General features: G+C 42.4%; 1 protein-coding gene across 1 annotated transcript in view; it reads right to left on the reverse strand.

The window, feature by feature from the left end:
- prkn (parkin RBR E3 ubiquitin protein ligase) overlaps positions 1–21,694 on the reverse strand; it is a 153,589-nt gene that overhangs the window by 54,827 nt on the left and 77,068 nt on the right. The window contains exons 5-7 of the mRNA XM_046875994.1: positions 19,297–19,380; positions 18,529–18,644; positions 12,847–12,983 (exon numbers count right to left, since the gene is read on the reverse strand). Of these exons, the coding sequence (XP_046731950.1) occupies positions 12,847–12,983; positions 18,529–18,644; positions 19,297–19,380 (337 nt within the window). The remainder of the gene's footprint in view (positions 1–12,846; positions 12,984–18,528; positions 18,645–19,296; positions 19,381–21,694) is intronic.

Genomic DNA, 21,694 nt, shown 5'->3' on the forward strand with positions numbered 1-21,694 from the left:
GCAGGATGCTCCAGACGATATGAGTCGAGAGAGGAGGGTTGCGCAGGCAGAAAATATTTAATGTCCGAACACAATAGCACAAAAACACAGTCGCGGCACGCACAGGGTTAAAGTGGAAGAAATAGATGAGAAGGATAGAACAGGCAGGAAGCAACATGTCCGAAAACTTAAGAGCAAACAACAGAAGCACACACAGGGTTAATAAAGAGAAAAAAAAAGAAAACCAATAATGTCCGAATACTTTTGACCACGTAGTGGGAGCACACGCTGGGTTTATACAAAGAAAAGCAGAATCGTCCGAATACTTACGAACACACCGTAGCGGCACTCACTGGGTTAATGTGAAGGTCCGTGGCACCGGGAGAGCAAAGCAGGGGGCGTGTCCGAAAACAAAAGCAAATCCGAAAACAGACAGAGGGAGTGAGCCGGAGAACAGAGCAAAAGGGGAATCCAAAGATCCGAAAACCGAGGGCAGGCAAAAATCCGAAAAAAACAGGAGATCCGAAACGAAAGTAAACATTCCACGGGGAAAAAATAAAGGCAGGAAGGACTCAAAAAAGTGCGGAGCCGAATGAGACAATCTGGCAGCGAGCGCAGGCAGCCGGTGGCTATTTATACAGAAACAAGATGGCCGGCATGCCGGTGTTGCCGGCTGAAAGATGACGCTGAAGCGGAAGTGGACGTCGTGACCGTGGAACTGTTCAAGCGGCTGGCTGACAGTACCCCCCCCAGGGTTCTTGACGGTTATGGCACTTAGGCCCCGATAGTCAATGCAGGGACGGAGGCTCTTGTCCTTCTTTTCCACAAAGAAGAACCCAGCACCTGCCGGAGAGGAAGACGGGCGGATAATGCCAGCAGCCAGCGAGTCCTGAATGTATTGGGTCATGGCCGCCTGCTCGGGTGCTGAAAGATGGTAAAGCCGGCCACGGGTGGCATAGTTCCCGGCAGGAGATCAATGGCGCAATCGTAGGGCCGATGCGGGGCAAGGAAAAGGCTCAAGTCTTGCTAAACACTGCACCGAGGTCATGATAGACAGATGGAACTGAACTGAGGTCAGGGGTAGTCTCCGGAGAGCAGGAGACCGGCCTGGGGGAAGACGGAGTGAGGCAGTGAGATTGGCAATAGGTTCCCCAATCGAGAACCCGACCGCTGGACCAGTCTAGGTGGGGGTTGTGCTTGCAGAGCCAGGGGAAACCAAGCATGACCGGGGCGTGAGGAGAAGAAATGACCAAGAAGGTGAGCCACTCCGGTGTCGCTCTCCGACGGTGACCAGAAGGGGCTTAGTACAGTAAGTGGCCTTGTCTAGGGGTGCCCATCCAGGGCCCGGACCTGAAGAGTCTCCGGTAATGGCTCCGTCTCCAGGCTCAGCTGACGGGCATTGTCTAGATCCATGAATTCTGCGTCTGCCCCAGAGTCCACAAAGGCCACCAGCGAAAAGTCCTGAGCACCGGAACGGATGCAGATCTTGACTAAGGGCTTGAAAGGGACTGGTAGGATGCGGCTCGCTGTGGCCCCCTCCGTCAACGACGAGCCCACCCTTTTGATGGACACGAAGCAGCCATATGCCCGGCTTCACCACAATAGAGACAAAGCCCCTGGGAACAGCGTCTTTCCTTTTCGAGGGGGGGTATGGTGGCGAGTCGGAGGCATGTGGTAGGCCCTCTCCGGATGGCGCGTGAAACGCTCAGAACAACGTTTACATATTCTTCTGTCAATCCGAATGGCCAGGGCGATCAAGGCATCCAGACCAGGGGGAAGCTCACGGGCAGCTAGCTCGTCCTTCACCTGAGCTGAGAGACCCTGAAAAAAGGTGTCATATAGAGCGGTGTGATCCCACCCACTGTCAGTGGCATCCGTGCGGAAATCCGCAGCATACTCAGCCACTGAACGCTCACCCTGCGATGAAGAAAGCAGTGAGCGTGCGGCATCCTGGCGAGGGGTGGCTGAACCAAAAACCTTGCGTAGTTCCTCAGAGAAGGCAGTGAAGGTAGAGCAATGCAAGGACTGATTTTCCCATTCGGCGGTAGCCCACCGCAAAGCTCGTCCGGAGAGCAAGGTGATAACATAAGCCACCTTGGCCTGTTCAGTGGCAAAAGAGGATGGTTGGAGACTAAAAATCAGACTACACTGTGCCAGGAAGGACCGACAAAGTTTGGGTTCCCCCGAGAAGCGAGCCGGGGGAACGAGGTGTGGTTCCTTAGGAGCAAAAGCGCCAGGTGTGGGGGGGACCTGCAGAGGCAACGGCAGAGCCGACGGCTGAGGAGCGGCAACTGGTGGTGGGTTGGGCGCGGCTGCCCCTGGAAGGGTGTCGAGACGCTGAATAAGCTGCTGAAGACCCGAAGTAATATCCTGAAGCCGTTGCTCATGGGTGGCGGAAACCTGGACCAGAGCATTAAGGGTGGCCTGAAGATCGGTAGCATCTGCGGGATCCATAGCTGGCCAGATTGTTCTGTCAGGGACTCGGGTGCGGGGCTAGGTGAGTGGATGATAGGACCCAAATGCAAGATGCTCCAGACGATATGAGTCGAGAGAGGAGGGTTGCACAGGCAGAAAATATTTGTCTGAACACAATAGCACAAAAACACAGTCGCTGCACGCACAGGGTTAAAGTGGAAGAAATAGATGAGAAGGATAGAACAGGCAGGGAAGCAACATGTCCGAAAACTTAAGAGCAAACAACAGGAGAGCATAAGAAGAAAGAGGTTGGACAAGAACGTACAAGGAAATGCAGCAGCAGGTAAAGAGGAATGTGGCAAAAGCCAAGGAAAATGCATATGAGGAGCTGTATGAGAGGTTGAACACTAAGGAAGGAAAAAAGGAGGCTGAGCTGGGAAGGATGAGCTGCAAGTTAGAGCAATAAAGGATGGAGATGGAAATGTGTTGACTAGTGAGGAGAGTGTGTTGAGAAGATGAAGGGAGTATTTTGAGCAGCTGATGAATGAGGAAAATGAGAGAGAGAAAAGGTTGGATGATGTGGAGCTGGTAAAGCAGGAAGTTGATAGAATTAGTAAGGAGGAGGTGAGAGCAGTGATTAAGAGGATGAAGAGTGAAAAGTCGATTGGACCAGATGACATGTCGTTACTGCAGGTCTGCACATCTTTCATGCCGAGGTAAAGCACCACAGCATTATTTGCTTTGAGTATGTTGGAGAAGTATAGAGAAGGTCAGAAGGAGTTGCATTGTGTGTTTATGGATTTAGAGAAAGCATACTACAGAGTGCCCAGAGGAGTTGTGGTATGGCATGAGGATTCAGGTGTGTCAGAGAAGTATGTGAGGGTGGAGCAAGACATGTATGAGGACATTGTAACAGCAGTGAAGTGTGCAGTAAGAACGACAGACTGGTTCAAGGTGAAGGTTGGACTGCATAAAGGATCGGCGCTGAGCCCTTTCCTGTTTGCAGTAGTGATGGACAGGTTGATGGACGAGGTCAGACAGGAGTCTCCCTGGACTATAATGTTTGCGGTTGATATTGTTATTTGTGGTGAGAGTAGGAAGCAGGTTGAGAAGAGCCTGAAGAGGTGGAGGTACGTGCTGGAGAGAAGGGGAATGAAAGTCAGCAGGGTACATGTGTGTGAATGAGAGGGAGGGCAGTGGAGTGGTGCGGTTACAGGGAGAAGAGGTGGAAAAGTAATAGAGAGTGTGTTAGAGAAGTAAAGAAAAGAGTGCAGGCAGGGTGGAGTGGGTGGAGATGAGTGGCAGGAGTGATTTGTGATAGAAGGGTATCTGCAAGAGTGAAAGGGAAAGTTTATTGGACTGTGGTGAGACCTGCGATGTTGTTTGGATTAGAGACAGTGGCATTGACTTAAAGAGGTATATCAGTAGGAGAATGCTGAGGATGGAGCCGCCTGGAAGGAGGAAAAGAGGAAAGCCAAGGAGGAAGTTTAAAGATGTGGTGAGGGAAGACATGCAAGTAGTTGGTTTGAAAGAGGAAGATGTAGAGGACATTAGGGTATGGAGACGGATGATCCGCTGTGGCGACTACTAATGGGAGAAGTCGAAAGAAGAAGAAGAAAAAGAAGAAGAAAAAGAAGAAGAAAAAGAAGAAGAAGAAGAAGAAGAAGAATAGCTAATGACTGATTGTAAAACATTAAGTCGTCAGAGAACATTTGAGCAAGACACTTAAAGACAGGATGGGAATCTTCGTTCTCAAAATTCACGCATGAAAGAGTAGTGTTTCTTTTATCGTAACTCTTTGCAACTATTTCACCACTGACTAAATTGATTTCTTTTTAATTTTTAATACAGTTGTACCTAACCTTTCGAATAAAGTTATTTTTAACAAGTTTGATACATCACTTACGTAAAGAATTATTAGGTCTGGTTGCAGTGAGCTGATGCTGCAGGTAGTCTTATGTATCTAGGGTCAGCTGTTTTGAGGTTCCTGAAATCTGCCCATGTAAAGTTTTACTAAGGCTTTTCCCATAAATTAATCTGAGATACATTTTTCAAACTCCTAAACTAACAAGCAATAGCGAACAGAAAAAGAAGACTATATGGAACACCTGACTTTCCGGCCATAAATGGTTCCTTCCATATACTGTTACTACATAGTTAAAGGCACACAATTTGGGAAAAGAGTTCTGTAGCAACAACATAATGTCTGTAATATCATTACATTTATAATTCAACTACAAGACCTAAACTTGTAGCATGACAATGTGAACAAAGTCAGCTCCATGAAGATAAGAAATCTTCACAACCACACTTAAATCTAGTACAGTAAAACCCTATTGTACGAGCAACTAATAGTACGAGCAAACAAAGATACGAGCAACCTTGTTGATTTCGAAGGCACGAGCAAACTTAAGCTGCCGGTTCCCCGCTTTCGGCCGAGGGTAGCATCAGTTGTTCAGTGCAGCAAAAACTTTTTTAAGTGTTATATTTTTATTTCACTAAAAATCTTAAAAAACGTCTTCCATGAAAATTAGTGATGGTGCTGTGAAAACGAAAGTAAATAGAATTACCATTGAAACCAAGAGGGAAATAGTAGAATAGTACAAGCCCGTGTACATCTCACACTCGCAATCAACCACTACACCACATGGGTAAGTGTTAAATTATGTTTACCGTACGGTAATTTGTGGTGTATTTGTTTGCTAAAATAGGCTACAAATACTTTTTAAGTGCAGAAATAAGCGATCGAATGAGGTTTCGGAACGGATTAAATCACTTTTACATTAATTCTTAAGGGAAAAACTAGTTCAAACATACGAGCAAATGGACCTTGATTAATCGGGCAGATGTTTGCCATTTTTATTGATTGGCATTGGCCAATTGTGCTAGGTCGATAAACAGGCAGGTGCATCTGCTAAGCGTTGCTGTACAACATGTGATGCTGTCACTTGTGGCAAACAGATTGCTATTCCACCAGCATAAGCCTAACTTTTTATAGAGAACTACCTGGTAACTTCCCAAAGTTTTTATCCTTGGTTCTTAATCTAGCCTTACTGTATATATTTTATTGGTTAAATATGATGCTACATTTGGAGTGAGAATAAGAATAACATTTTTTAAAGAGAGAATGAGAGTAGAGCTGTAGTAGGGCTGGGCGATAAATCGATTTTATCGATTAACTCGAATGTGTAGTTTACATCGATCTGTTTTAATAAAAATCTAGGGTTAGGGTTAGGGTTAGGGTTAGGGTTTCAGGCTTCCATAGTTTCGAACAAACTCAGCCCTCCCCCTGCACGTTTGGCATAGAGATACACAAACAACATGGCAGCAATCAGAGAAGAACTCGTTCCCAGGAAAGGCACTGTGTCATCTGTAATTTTGAATTGGTTCGGTTTTGCTGCGTCAGACGCAACATAACAACACCCCGCTGCAAAGTGTGTTTGAAGGCTGTTGCAAGCAAAGGTAGCAGTACCACCAATTTACTGCAGCACCTCAAACAGAGGGAGAGATGTAGGGCCCTACGAAATGAACAAGACAGCGGCAGCACAAGACTGCGGTTAAGCAGCCGCATCTTGAAAAATACACGGTTAAGCAACTGCACATTTTTTAGTGTTGCGCGACTAATAGTACACGTACGGTATGGGAGGCTGTGTTTCCGTTAAGAAACAGAAAAATCTGAGCATTTAAATCACCATATTCAAATACTCATAAAACATTTTTTTGAGGTTTGCTCAATCTTTCAAATAATTTTTATTTACAGTGTCCCTGTCTATTATATTCTTGTTTCAAATTTCAAGTCATTTTACTGTGGAGTTTTTAAGAAAAGTAAAGGCAAAATCACTGCATTTCTAACCATGTTCCACATTCAAACACTCATAAAACATTTTTCTTTGTAGGTTTGCTCATTTTATATTATGTTACGTTCTATTTTCACAATTTACAATGGCAGGGCCTGCCAGTTTGTATTTTTGGCTTGTTGTTTCTGATTGCACTTTAACCCAAAGTGGGGTATAATCCCAGAAGGGTAAATAAACTTTATTTTATAAAGTTAAAACTTGAACATTTTCTTGAACATTTTCTTTGTCACATGCAGATTGATTTTAAACAGGGGGAAAAAATCGATTTAAATCCCAGGTTGGATTTTTTGTGAAGAAGATTTTTTTTTTAGGCCATATCACCCAGCCCTAAGCTGTAGTTTACAGAAGGCTACATGTAGTCATGGGTAGCAATACCTGCTAACAACTGCACTGATTGTTGTTTAATAAATGATCATTTTTAACTGTTAAGGGGAAAGAAAAAAATCAGTCTAACACATTGGCCCAAAAATATTGAGCATTATGTTGGCAATCGCTGCCCTGATTTCTAAATATAGAAAAGTATAACCCACATCAGCTGACCTTTAGTCATTATAACAGCAAATGGGTAGTAAATGTGGAATAGGATGTTTACAAAAGCACATACAAATCTTACAGTCATTTGTCCCCAAACTTTTGCCCATACAGTGTATATTTTAAAATGAACCTATGCATTGAGTATTCATTCTGTAAGGACACATGGCTCAAACCTTTGCCTATGATCTGAAAGCATCAGGCTCGGTGTAAATGTTAGCCAGAGGCTTTGAAGACATGCTTGCAATAAACCGGTGTCTTAAAGCCCTGTTAAAGAAGAAGGCTAAGGGTAGATTTTTTCCCCATTCCTGCTCTGCTGAGAGAATGACTTCTTTAGCTCCTACCTGTGTGTTTATCAGCGCCATCCGATCTGTATTTCATATTCACCAAACGTAGCTGACAACCTCCGCTGCTCTCCTTTCATCCGTGCCTTGGTGCCTTTGGACAAGCGCTTCGGTTTGAACTGTTAAAACTTGTTTAAAAGTAGAAATGGCATTTCAGGCTGGAGCGTGACCTTTTTCGAGCAATCTGCAATCCACAGCCACAAAAAAACAGTGATAGATAACCTTAATCGTACGACGTCACTCTCCGGCCTGCAACACTTACACACGTAGGGTAGGGGGGAGAGCCAGCACAATAGTTACATAAGAATGAGCTGTAATCAATGCAGAGTGCATTAATGGGTTGCAAATCGCAAAGTTATACTTAAACCATACAAAAAATATAAAAGAAAAAAATAACCTGAAATAATGTCTATGAGCTCTGCACCCTAAATTAATGGCCATTTTTTTCAAATTTGTGATGGGTTTTGGACTCGTTTTTTATTATTTGCATAATGGATATGATGTTTTTTTAACCCTGAAAGGCGAATCACATGCAGCAGTGAATGTATGATGATTTCAAATTAATTTTCCTGATGTTGGTGGGTTAAAGTGTTTTTGCAGTACTGTGGTGGTTATAATTGTGCTGCTTTGCTAAAAATGTTTGTACCATACAGCAAACAACAGACATGAGCTCACTAAGGATGATGCTATTTAGAATCCATGAAGATGTATACTATACAGAAGGGAATTACATATAATCACACTATTCAGAGTCACTTATTTACATTTGCAGCATTTCGATTGAATTAGATTAGTTTTAACTTTGTCATGGTGCAAGGTACATTTACAGAGCCAATGAAATGCAGTTAGCATCTAACCAGTAGTGTATAAGTGGCATATTTACAATAAATAAATAGCAATGTGATAAATAAGGTTCGGGGGCTGAGAAGTGCAAAACAAATTAACAAATCAGAAAACAAATAACAAATCAGAAAACACTAACAAACCCGAAAACAAAATAACAAATCCAAAAACAAAATAACAAATCTTGAATGACGGTTGTCTTGTCCAATGATCGGTTAGTGTTCCATTCACAAACTATACATACCTTTTCCGGTTTGTCTGAACTGTCGTTGTGTTTTCGGATTTGTTATTGTGTTTTCGTGCAATAATTCGGACAAACCGGAAAAGGTAGGTATAGTTTGCAAATGGAACACTTACCGATCATTGGACAAGACACCTGTCATTCAAAATATACAGGAAGTACTTTCTCCTTGCTTGCCAATGTTTACTTCTGTTATTTTCTTATATTTAGAGGTGCAAAAATAGTTTAAATTAAACGGAGAACTTTACACATGTACAAGAAACAAAGTTGTGAGATTTCATTTCCTGTATATCTTGAATGACAGGTGTCTCGTCCAACGATCAGTATATTTGAGTTTGCCTTCAGATGCAAAGATGTCTTTGGAAGCTTTCAAGGAGGTCTCAGAGTAAACAAGTGGAAATCTGATTAGTTTAAGCAACACCTGTAAGCAACATGAATGACATTTAACAGCTGCCCTCCAACACACAAGGAAGGAAATGTCCTGGACCTGGTTTTCACCCACCTACCCCAGCTACAGACATGACTGCCACTCCACTTCCAATTTCTGATCACCTGGTTTCCTTTTTAACCACTCCGTCCTATTCCTCTTCCTCTTATCCGTCCTTACCTTCACTCCATCTCTCCCTCCTCTGTAGCTTCCTGTACTCTTCATCTCTTCCTGGCCCTTGACTCCTTTTCCTCTCTACCCTCAGACTTTGCTACTGACTCCTTCCTCTACTCTCTTTCCTCAATCATGGATCTCCTTTGCCCCTTGACTACAAATCCCAAGAAGACTTCTTGTCCCACACCCTGGCTGTCAGAAGTTTTGCACAGCAATCAACGAGAACTCAGATCAGCAGAGAGGAAGTGGAAAAAAAATCACAACTAGATATAGACCTCGCATCTTACCGCGCACTCCTGACCAAATTTTCTTCGGATGTGACTTCTGCTAAAACTGCCTTCTACAAGGAAAAGCTCAAGGCCTCTGCACAAGATCCTCGTAAACTCCATATCATCTTCTCTTCACTACTCCTGCCCCATCCTCCCTGACTGCTAATGACTTTGCCTCCTTCTATGATGAAAAGATTAAGGAAATCTGCCAGACCTTCGCTTCCTCCCCAACAATGACTACACAACACAGCCAGGAATCCCCTACTCCTTTGTTGACAAGCTTCTCAACCTAACCAGAAGATGAGATACTGCAAGTCATCTTCAACTATGCTTCAGACCATCACACAAGATCTCCTGCCCTTCATCTCCACAATCATCAATGGGTCCTTAACATCTGGCTATGTGCCAACTACCTTCAAGCAAGCAAGGGTCATTTCCATCTTAAAGAAACCTGCTCTGAACCCATCAGACATCAACATCTACAGACCGGTATCACTTCTCTCCTTTCTTTCTAAATCTCTGGAACGCACTGTTTTTAACCAACTGTCTGTTTATCTCTCACAGAATAACCTCCATGATCCAAACCAGTCTGGGTTCAAAGCGGCACATTCCACAGAGATGGCCCTTTTGACTATTTCAGAGAAACTGCATGCTGCTCGATCAGCCAAGCTGTCAACTGTACTTATCTTCCTGGACCTTTCAGCAGCATTTGACACAGTCAACCACAAGACTCTCTTGTCAACCCTCAAGCGCCTCGGTATCAGCTGATCAGCATGGGAATGGTTTGCTTCCTACCTGGAAGGTTGCCCATACCAGGTAACATGAAGGGGATCCACATCTGCCCCATGCAGACTCACCACTGGTGTCCCACAAGGCTCAGTACTTGGTCCCCTCCTTTTCTCCCTCCATACCTACTCTACTGGTGAAGTCATATCCTTAGATGGGTTTTATCATCACTGCTATGCAGATGACACTTAACTCATCTTTTCTTTCCCTCCATCAGATACCACAGCCTCCACTCGGATCTCGGCATGCTTGACAGACATATCTTCATAGATGAGTGCTCATCAACTAAAACTCAACCCCAGCAAATCAGAACTACTGGTCATCCCAGGTGATTCATCTCCAAGGCCAAGATCTCTGAATAACTCATGACTCTGCTCTTCCCTTCAGCCACTGCTCGTAACCTTGGGGTAACTATGGACAATGAACTGTCCTTCTTCTCATCATGTCGCTAATGTGGCTCGTTCCTGTCCATTTCTTCTCTACAACATCCGAAGGATTAAACCATTTCTGCCCACACAAGCTGCCCGGTTGCTTGTTCAGTCTCTTGGACTACTGCAACTCTCTGCTGGCAGGTCTTCCTCTGAACACTATTCCTCCATTGCAAATGATCCAAAACGCAGCTGCACACCACCCCACTGCTGTGCTCCCTTTACTGGCTTCCAGTAGCTGCACACATCAGATTCAAAACACTGATGCTTGCCTACAAGGACAAAAATGGACCAGCACCATCTTACCTCAGAGACCTCATCACATCTCGCACTGTACCACGCTGTCTGATATCCTCCAGCACTGCTCTACTGGTACCACCTTCTCTCAGAAAGAGAGGTAAGTATACTTCAAGGCTCTTCTCTGTTCTGGCACCGAGGTGGTGGAATGAACTTCCCCTAGATGTCCGTACAGCGAAGTCCCTGGCTATCTTCAAGCGACGGTTGAAGACCTACCTCTTCCTGAAACACTTAAATTAGCACTTTCCAAGTTTGCTTTTTAGAATTCAAGAGTTTGTAATCTTGTGTACCAGTGTAGATTTATTCATTGCTAGAGACTCAAAGCACTTTTGTACATCGTTCTGGATAAGGCTGTCTGCTAAATGCCGCAAATGTAAATATAAGCGCTGAAAGACAGAGGGGGCTAGTGCTAGGCTAGTGCTACCCCTGCTCTACCATCTATCCTGCTGGCAAATGTCTGCTCCCTGGACAATAAATTGGACTACATCAGACACCAAGCTACTTGCCATGAGTACAGACACTGCTGTGTCTTTGTGTTTACTGAGACGTGGCTGAGCGACAGAGTTCTGAACACTTTGTGCCAACAGAAATGCAGCTCTGTGCGGTAAGACTCGCAGCGGTGGTCTGTGTGTTTACATCAACATGGAATTGTGTAAGAACTCTGTCCTAGTTTCCACCTACTGCTCATCGCTGTTGGAATTTATGGTTGTGAGATGTAGACCTATTTATTTACCCTGGGAATTCACCACCACTATTGTGCTCAGAGTGTACATTCCACCTAGCGCTAATGCTACGGAAGTGCTTTGTGTACTCTACAGGACCATAAGCAAACTACAAAACACACACTCTGACAGATTGTTTATTGTAAATTATTTCAACCATGCAAATTTTGAGGACTGTGCTCCATAAATTTCATCAGAATGTGGACTTTGCAACCAGAGGAAAAAACACGCTGGATGTTGTTTACACAAACATCCTGGGCGCATACCGGGTAGAAGCCCAGGCCCCACCTCGGCTACTCAGACCACATCACTGTTATGCTGATCCCAGCATACAGACCACTCAACAGGCGTTCAAGATGAGCTTGAAAGCAGGTGAGAACCTGGCCAGCAGGATCCATGGACTGCTTTGAATGCATGACTGGAAACATGTATAGGGAAGCTGCAATCATCCAACTTGAAGGAGTACACGTCAACAGTGACCAGCTACATCGGAAAGTTCATTGGCGAAGTGACCATCTCCAAGACCATTACCAAACGCTACAACCAGAAGCCATGGATGACCGCTTAGGTTCGTGCAATGCTAAAATCCAGAGACTCCACCTTCAGAGAAGGGGACAAGACGGCCTTAAAGACAGCAAGGGCAAAACTGTCCCGTGCCATCAGAGAGGCGAAGCGTGTACACGCCAAGAGAATCCATGAACACTTCCAAGCCAATGGAAACACCCGGCGCATGTGGCAGGGCATCCAGGCGATCACAATTTACAAGACAACAATTTATAATTTAAATTTATAGGGCATTTAAAAATTTTTTTTTAAGTTGCACCAGTTGCCTACATGTCTTCATCAGCAAGGTAAAAAATGCCCAAATTTCACTCTTTAAGCCTGTCTTTTCCACAAATTGTGAGAATTAAACTCGTTTTCTTTATCTGTAAACCTGCAGCTGGACTCCCTTCGGAGTCGCAGTATAAGAAAAATACAATGTCAGATTAGTTCTGGCCTATTTAAATCCAGCATCGAAAGCACTGAACGCTACCACTTGCAGCTTTACCCTAGACGCTGCGTTTGCTCAAGGCCCACAAATTTGTGGGAATCTGTAAGAGCAAATAAGTGTGAGTGTGTGTGTGTGCGTGTGCGTGTGTGTGTGTGTGTGTGTGTGTGTGTAAGGCAAAGAGGTGAGACAGATAAAGAATTCTTTTGCTGATGGGAGGTCAGCATTTCTCCCTGGAGCCCCATTATAGCATGGCAGTAAAGAAAGTGCAGACAGAGACACGTGGAAAAGCGACACTAAGTCGTGTGTATGTTGCAGAGAGAGAGAGAGAGAGAGAGAGAGAGAGAGAGAGAGAGAGAGACTGAAAGAGACAGAGAGAGAAAATCCAATGCTATGATAGTGTCTCCTCTTCATGGCAGCCACCAAGCTCCTATCATCAATCACTGGTACAAACACACACACACACACACACACACACACACACACACACACACACACACACACACACACACATAAAACAAACAGGCATGCCTGCTCATTCCTACCAGCACAGGGGAGTGAGTAGCCCACCGCAGGGTCATGGATGAACTGTCGATCGTTCAGTCGGGTCACACAGTACACGTGGAAACAATCCAGACAGATCACATGACGCTCGGCACACTGAGCCACCAGAACAGGACTCCTGCAGGTAAGAACACAGCAGATTATATCCACTAGCATTGACCATGTGCATGTCAGGGTTTCTACAGGTTTAACCAAGTTACATTTAAGACTTTTTCGGACCTTTTTAAGACCTACTGTAATCACTACACCAAAAAAAAAGCCAAGTATCACTAAACTCGCACAAGATTCGCAGCAATAACACAAAGCTGATTGGCTGTTGCATCTTGGTCTCATCAGAATCAGAATCAGAATCAGGTTTATTGGCCAAGTGTGTTGACACACACAAGGAATTTGGTTCCAGCTCTTAGTGACTCTCAAAGTACAGACATAAATAAAAAAAACTATACATTCAGCTTGGACTATACAAGAGAAATGGACAAGACAAGACAAGACAATACAGACTATATGAGACAATATAGACAGTATGAATATTAAATAGGGATACAGATTATATGACAGATCAGTAACATACAAAAAGTGTGAGTGCATGGTAATGCAAATGACAGTATTGTGCGTCAGGTATGATCAAGAGTTTACTATAAAACTTTGTACAATATATAGCAGCCATAGTGTGTGTAACATATGCAGATAATGTGAAGACTGACAGTTTTAATAATGCAGTACTTATAGATATGAAGCAGGGAATATCATTATGGTCAGTTGTTAATGAGGCTGATTGCTTGGGGAAAGAAACTGTTTCTGTGTCTGGCAGTTTTGGTAAATTTGTACTGTACTTGTAATACAGTGAATTATATTTGGACTAGCAAAGAGCATTTTAATGAGCATTAGAGGTAGAGTTACATGGACATTAGACAAATTAAGTTGAAGCACTCAAACAATGAAGTTTATGAATAGGTTTTGTTTCCACATGAGGTCCCACTATAACTCACGCTATAATGCAAATTAATTTACAGTTATCACTCTTTCTTTTCGATTGCAAGGAGTATTTTTCTCTGCATAGTCGTAGTATTAGAATTTCACTCATCTGCAGTGCCACGAGGCAGAACTCAATTTCTTTGGACTAGCTCTGGATGCTGCATCCCCTGAGGCTTCCCAAATAACTAAGCACTGTGTGTGGAAATCGCTTTGTTTCAAGACAGCATGGGGCTCAAGACAGCAGCAGGAGGGGCGATCCGGTTTTGATAAAAACCTCGCAAATACAGGTGCATGTATAAGAGATAAAGAGTGCAAAGCCAGAGCAATATACGTAAGCAAATCCTTATTACATTAACCAACATATGGAATAGTAATGGCACCCTGTCTTGCTGATTTGTTTGGATAATTTTTGTTTTTGTCAATCAAGAATTGAGATTTCAAAAATGCCACATGCTCTAAAAAATAAATGCTTCAAATGCACACATAGTTGACTTCTACAATGATTTTCTCAGAAAAACTCTCGCTGTCTATTCATCTCACCCTCAATAGTACACACACTTGATCTTAAGTCAGCCTGCTAGCATTGAGCTCTCTTCTGGTGGTTCTTAAAAAACACGCATGTGTCCTTGCCTCTGCCCTTCAGAAAGGAGGAGGACCAAGCAGGAAACGAAAGGACGAAGGCCAAACAAAAGCCCACTCGGGAAGCTAATTGCTGCACCACTTCAATCAGTTCTTGATTTGAATGGTGAGTCTCGCTGATTTTGCTGCATTGTGCCAGATCGCGCCTTCTTTTCATCATCCAGAAAAGCAGGAAGGTGGCAAAAGCTGTTCTGAACTAACGGCTAACTGCTGACCTTCAGCACGAGCGCACACTGCACCGAGCGGGGTGATTGCAGCTACATAGGAGTGGTAGGAGGAGAATTTTCACTCGCTGAGGAGGGTTAACCATCAGTCATTCTGTTTGTCTTAATCACCTGTTTGCTAAGTTGTAATAAAGTCATGGCTACAAATCCTGTGTTTACCACTCTCTTGTGTTGTGGCTTAATTTTCAAGGTGTAGTTTCCATATGAAGTAGCCATAAAAATCAAGAGACCTTGTGAAGCCGTCTGTGTGACTGTGCTGAACTGTGTGAACTTTAATCTCAAAAACTTGATGCTAGGATACAATGCCTTGCATAAATATTCACCCTCTTTTCCACCTGTTGTAATATAACAAAATGTAATTGAAGTATGACTTCCTATTCTATATACTCCTTGAGGAATCTTGAGAAAGTTAATTTGGCCACTGCATCATTGAAAGTATAACTCAATCACAGTGTGTTAGGACGGCTCTATGGTGTTGAAAAAAAAAAGCCACGCATTAGCGCATCATTTGCACCCAACTACCTGCCTCTGAGCATCACAGTATATGTCTATGCAGAGTAGGGATGTGCATCTCCATCACTATTGCCAAAGTGATTGGAATCTCGAGGCAATGTCAATGATACGATACATTAAATACATATATAAAGCAGCTACCAATGCGATGTGATATGATTTTCCCCTGTTATGATGCAATGCAAATCAACAATCAATTAAAATATTGGTCACAAATGATTGGTCACTTTCTAAATAATAAAAGTATAGTGCATCCATTGATAATTATAAATAAAATGTTTTTGAATTGCCGGCAACACCAAGCGACCACTGCTTGGTCCTTTAAGGCCCTTAACCCTCAATTGTTTAGCTGTATAACTGAGATTAATGTATAAAGCTCTGGATAAGGGCATCTGCAAAAAGCCTGAAATGTAAATGTAATGTAAATTTACTTTCTGTAGATACACATTGTATTATCTCACATACTGTTGTACCTATAATCTAAATATTTAATATACAGTATATTTATATAACTTGCACATATACTATTTTTTCCCCATTCTCATGCACACACGTTCACATCCTTAATTGCAAAACAGTTGGGACACTGTGGAAAATGAAAATAAATCTCATAAAAAACATATTTTATTTATTTATTATTTATTTTTATCATATGTTTATCACAGTAAAACAAACATATCAAATATCAAATGTTTAAACTGAGGAAATGCACCATTTTGATGCGAAATAAGGTCATTTTGAATTTGATGGCTGCAACACATCTTAGTGTTGGGACGGGGCAACAAAATGTTGGAAAGCTAATTGTTCCTGAAAAAAAGAAACAGCTGGAGAAATATTTTGCAATAATTTAGGTTAACTGAAAACAGATCAATATGTGGATAACTGCATGTTCAAGAGATTCTTGCAGGTTAAATCTCAATCATGCAAAAAAGCAGCCATACAGTATGTGAAAATGACTGAAATGCTGCTGCCTTCTCTGGGCCACAGCTTATTTAAATGGACTGAGGCAAAGTCAAAATTGTTCTGTGGTCAGACAAACCAAAATTTCAATTTCTTTTTAGAAACCATGGACACCAAAACCTATGGACTAAAGAGGAGAGGGACTATCTGGCTTGTTTTCAGTGCTCTGTTCAGAAGAGTGCATTAGTGAAAGTGGTAGCTTGGATAGCTGGAAAGGCTCCATGTTGTTCAATGCTGAAAGGTATATACAGATTTTAGAGCAACATCTGCTTTCATCAGGGAAGGCCTTGCTTATTCAGTGCTAACTGCATACAGCATCTATTACAGCATGGCTTTAGTAAAAGGGTCTGAGTGCTAAACTGTCCTCCCTGCAGTCTAGACATTTCACCAATTGTAAACATCGCCATGTCCCAACTTTTTTTTCAAGACATGTTGCAGCCATCAAATTCAAAATTCTTTCCCCCCCCAAAATGGTACATTTCTTCAATTTAAACTTTTAATGAGTTTATGTGATTTGCAAATCATTGTGTTCTGTTTTTACTTTATTGGTTTATATTCTAACTGTTATTTGCTCAATAGATTTTGCATATTTTTACTGCCTATACAATTTCTATTTATTTCTAATACATTTATTTATATATTTAACTGCACTGTGTTCATTTGCACAAAGCAATTTTTTTTGCACCTCTACTAGATGCTAAACTATCTATCAATCATTTTTGATTTGTAAAATATGTATAATAATTAATGATGTTAATTTATAAACCATGCTGCATACAATAGTAAAAACCAACATTAAAAACCAACAGCTGAATGCCCTCTGTCTTTGTGACCGCTACAGTATATTATGGTCCATTTTTCTTGGCAAAGCTTTGTTAGTGTGGCTACTACTTTAAAGCCCCTCAAGTGTAGATTTGGCAGTACACTTTGGGTCACTGTTCTATTTAACAGTGAACCTCAGCAGATTCAGCAGACCATTACAAGTTTTCTTCTAAGATTGCCTGTAGTTTACTCAACCATCTTGCCCTCGACCCTGACCAGTCCCCCAGTTCCTGCTGATGAAATACATTCCTACACCATGATGCCACCCCAGCTAGGCTTCACTGTGTGGATGGTGTTCTCTGTGTGAAAAGTTGTGAGGGTTATACTTATAAGCAGCTTCACACAGGTACAACAGATCTTGAATACAACAGATCTTGCACGATGTTTAAATAATGGGATTTTTTTTTTTAACAACCAAAGCCTAAATACAAAACAAAAATACTTTTGCAGGAATTGGACTCAATAGGACTCAATTTTTGCAAAAGTCAATTCATTTTTATTTAAAGAGCACCTTTAAAACTAGACATTGTCTCACAGCAGCTTTAAACAGATACAGTGGTTATAAAATAATGTTTTGTTGAAGTTTGTTTCTATTGATTCTAAATTTATCCTAATAGGCGAGCCAGTGGTGACTGTGGCAAGAAAAATCTTCCTGAAAAGGTATGAGGAAGAAACCCTGAGAGGAACCAGACTAAAAAAGGAACCCATCCTCATCTAGGTGGCACCGAATGTCCATTCATTACTGTTCACTGTTCGGGTGTGCAGTGATAGTCGATTAAACTCGACCTGAGGTCCTGAGCCATTGTAGTAGACTGTTGATATTGATTACAGTCCAAATCCATCCTTAAAGTTCTTCAGTTGCCCAGAAGCTTCATGGAGCTTTAGGCTGTTGATGTGGAAAAATCCCCAGCTGCACAAAGTATCTCCAATTGAATAAAACTCCATTCATTCGTAGTGCGTCTGGATTTACATTTACATTTATGGCATTTGGCAGACGCCCTTATTCAGAGCCCTTATTACAACTGAGCAGGAGAGGGTTAAGGGCCTTGCTCAAGGGGCCAGCAGTGGCAGCTTGGTGGTGGTGGGATTTGAACTTGTAACCTTCCAGTCCTAATTCCAATGACTTAACCACTGAGCTACCACCACCCTAAATAAATATACAGTAATCCCCCACTTTTACCGCAGTTTGAATCTCGCGCCCCCGGTTTATTGTGGAATTACCAAATAACTCATTTGTTTCACTGATTCTCCCGGTCTGTTGTGGATAGGGAATTGTTTTTATGGAGTTTTATGTTGAAATAATGAAATTTATAAAAAAAATATATAATTATTAATTATAAAACGTAAAAAAAGTAAAATGTTAGTACAGTGTAAAAAATAGCATTTTTGGGGTGGTGTCCGTTTATCACGGTTTTTGGTTTAAACAGGGGATTACTGTAAATAGGGATAAATCGGACTGAACCATACCCCGTCCCCCCACAAACATCTATTGACCTATTTTTTAACCTATACAAATGATATCACACTCACATAACGTCAGTGCAGGCGATGCAGGGGACGTGGTGCACATTGGTCATGATCAAATCCAGTGCAACCGATGTGTCGTCATCACAAGTGGGATGAGCCGCACACTTCCAGTAAAACTCCTACACAACAGAACATTTTTCAAATTGTAACTATGAATAGATAAAGTCAAAAAGCGCAAAACTGAGAAAAAGATTGCATGTTTAAAAAAAAAAAAAAAGGAAAATGATCCTGTCCTGTCTGCTCATGTGATTACAACATGTGTGTCATTTCGAAGAAACTGTTTGTGAGGGCTCTTCTCGATCTTCTCTGGTGTGAGGGCCGTTCTAACACCACTTGGACTTCATTTTTGTAAGTTTGAATCAGCTTCTCTGAAATGTGTAGACAGGACATGAGCATGACGTCCTGTTAATGATGCTGAATTCCCCTTTGTGCAGCTTTCACACTATCACCATTCTTATAAAAGGCTTTTACAGCAAATGCTTATTGCGCACCACTCCACTGCTCTATTATTACTAATGGCAAGGGGTTCGAAATTAACTTGCACTAGTTCCAAACTATTGCTATTATGCATAGCAGTTGGGGTGCTGCCAATACAGTCCTCAAGTAAAGTGACATTTCTGTTGGCACTGATCTCAAAAAAGGCACCACAAATCTTTCAACTAACCAGTGGCCAATGGAAAACCCTTTATTTGATTTGAAATAAAGACCCCACTTGTGACAGTGAGAAGGCAGGTCTATATTCATTGAAGGCAGTCATGGTGCAACTCTTACCGCCACTCGTCCATCACAGTCTTCTGACTGGCACACACCATGAATCCTATTTGGAAGAAGGACATCATCCCAACATGAGGGTCCCTAAAACAACAATAAAAATATTTAAAAAAGCTAATAAATGAATGGCCACTTCAGAATGAAAAACTTTGCTATTAACCAATTATTTACTTATCAATTATCAATCAATTTTAAAACTGCAATTATAAAATCGCTACTCATTCTTTCCATTAAACATTCATGCAGAGTGCAGGCTTAAATCTGAGAGTATGGTGACATAAAAAGACTGAAGATAAAAAGCATTATATAGCGGTTAACCCATTTGCTGAAAATTAAAAACCCTTTTCAGTCCCTTCCCTTTCCTCAGTGTGTGTATCTGTCCTCCCACTTACACACATCCCTCTAGCAGAGGGATGCCAGATAAAGGCACTATTTCAAACCATAATTGTTTTGGGATGAACAAACTGCAGGACCAAGCTAAAGCCTGATTAGCATAAGCATTTAAACATTTCGACAGGAGCCTTAATAAGCTAGAGAGAAAGGTTAAGGAAATCATTACTCCCTCCCTTGCAGCAGACAGGGGGAGTGATAGAGGGCTGGAGTGCAGGAGTGACAGAGGGATGAAGGCAAGGCCTGGGTAAAAATCCAGAGGGCTACGGTGGTGGGGCTTGGAGATTACACGAAGACACCTGCTAAGAGACAGCAAGGAAAGGTCACGCAGACCCCTGGTGCATCAAAACACACACCCACACAAGCGCACACACACACCCACACACACACATACCCACACCCACACACACACACACACACACCCCTCCATGTGAATGTAATGATTAATGAGAAAAATGTTTATGAATTATTCACCAGCACACCTTCTCCTTTGTCCACACCAGTCTCTCTCTTTCTCTCCTTTCCTCGCTCTTTCTCTCTCTGGACATAGAGAATCAAAACCACATCCCAACAAAGCCTTAATTAGGTAACTGTTGGACAAACAGCACTCTCCAGCAGCCGGATTTGAACAGCACTCAAACAGAATCCAGCAGCCGGATTTGAAAAGAGGTTGCGCTCGAGCGTGCCGTGCATTTCCTGCTCGGTTGAGGGACGCTACAATTATAGAGTCCTGAGGTTTACAGAGTTACACAGAGACATACAGTGCACTCGGAAAGTATTCAGACACCCTTTACTTTTTTCATTGTTGTTATGTTACTGATACTACAATCGTTGAAATTCTTTTTTTCTCATTAATCTACACTACATAATGACTTTTTTTATTTCGAAAACCAAAATATCACGTGTACATAAGTATTCAGACACTTTGTAACAACATTTGAAAATGAGTTCAGATGCCTCCTAATTCTCTTGAACGTTGCTGAGATGTTTCTGAACCTTTATTAGAGTCCACATGCGATAAATTAAATGTATTGGATATGATTTGGAAAGGCACACACCCTCTTTTGAAGGCCCCACAGCTGACAATGCATATAAGAGCAAAAACCATAAACGATGAGGTCAAAGGAACTGCCTGCAGAGCTCAGAGACAGGATTTCTATAAAGCACAAATCTGGAGAAGGGTAGAAAAATATTTCTGCTGCACTTAAGATTCCCATGAGCACAGTGGCCTCCTTAATTCTGAAATGGAAGAAGTGTGACAGAACAAGGTCTCTTCTAAGAGCTGGTCACCCAGCCAAACTGAGTAATCAGGGGAGAAGTGCCTTAGTAAGAGAGGAGATCAAGAACCCAACAGTCACTCTGAGTGAGCTCCAGATATCTCGTGTGAAATTGGGAATCAATTTTTAGGAGAAGAACCATCACTGCAGCCTTCCACCCATCTGGGCTTTATGGCCAAGTGGCTAGACGGAAGCCTTTCCTCAGTGCAAAACCCAATAATGCTCACTTGGAGCCCAGACTGTGTGGAACAAAATTATCTGGTCTAATGAAACCAGAATTGAACGGTTTAGCAATTCTCACCAATATTTCTGGAGAAAATCAGGCACCATTCTTCATATGTGCAAAACCATCTTAACAGTAAAGCATGGTGGGGGCAGCATCATGTTGTGGGGGTGTATTTCAGCAGCAGGGACAGAGTAACCGAGCAGGTTTAAGGGGAAAGCTGAATAGAGCAATGTGCAGAGATATCCTTAATAAAAACCTGCTTCACAGCGCTCAGGACCTCAGTCTGGATCGAAGGTTAAGCTTCCTACATGACAACAACCCTAAGCACACAGTCAAGACATCAAAGAGAGTGGCTTAGGGACGACTCTGTAAATGCCCTAGAGTGGCCCAACCAGAACCATGACTTCAACCATACTGAACATCTCTGGAGAGACCTAAAAAATGCTCCACCGACGCTCCCCATCCAACCTGACCCAGCCTGAGAGTATTTACCATGAAGAATATC

This window comes from Silurus meridionalis, chromosome 2 (genome assembly GCF_014805685.1).
Source record: "Silurus meridionalis isolate SWU-2019-XX chromosome 2, ASM1480568v1, whole genome shotgun sequence".
Classification (NCBI taxonomy): domain Eukaryota; kingdom Metazoa; phylum Chordata; class Actinopteri; order Siluriformes; family Siluridae; genus Silurus; species Silurus meridionalis.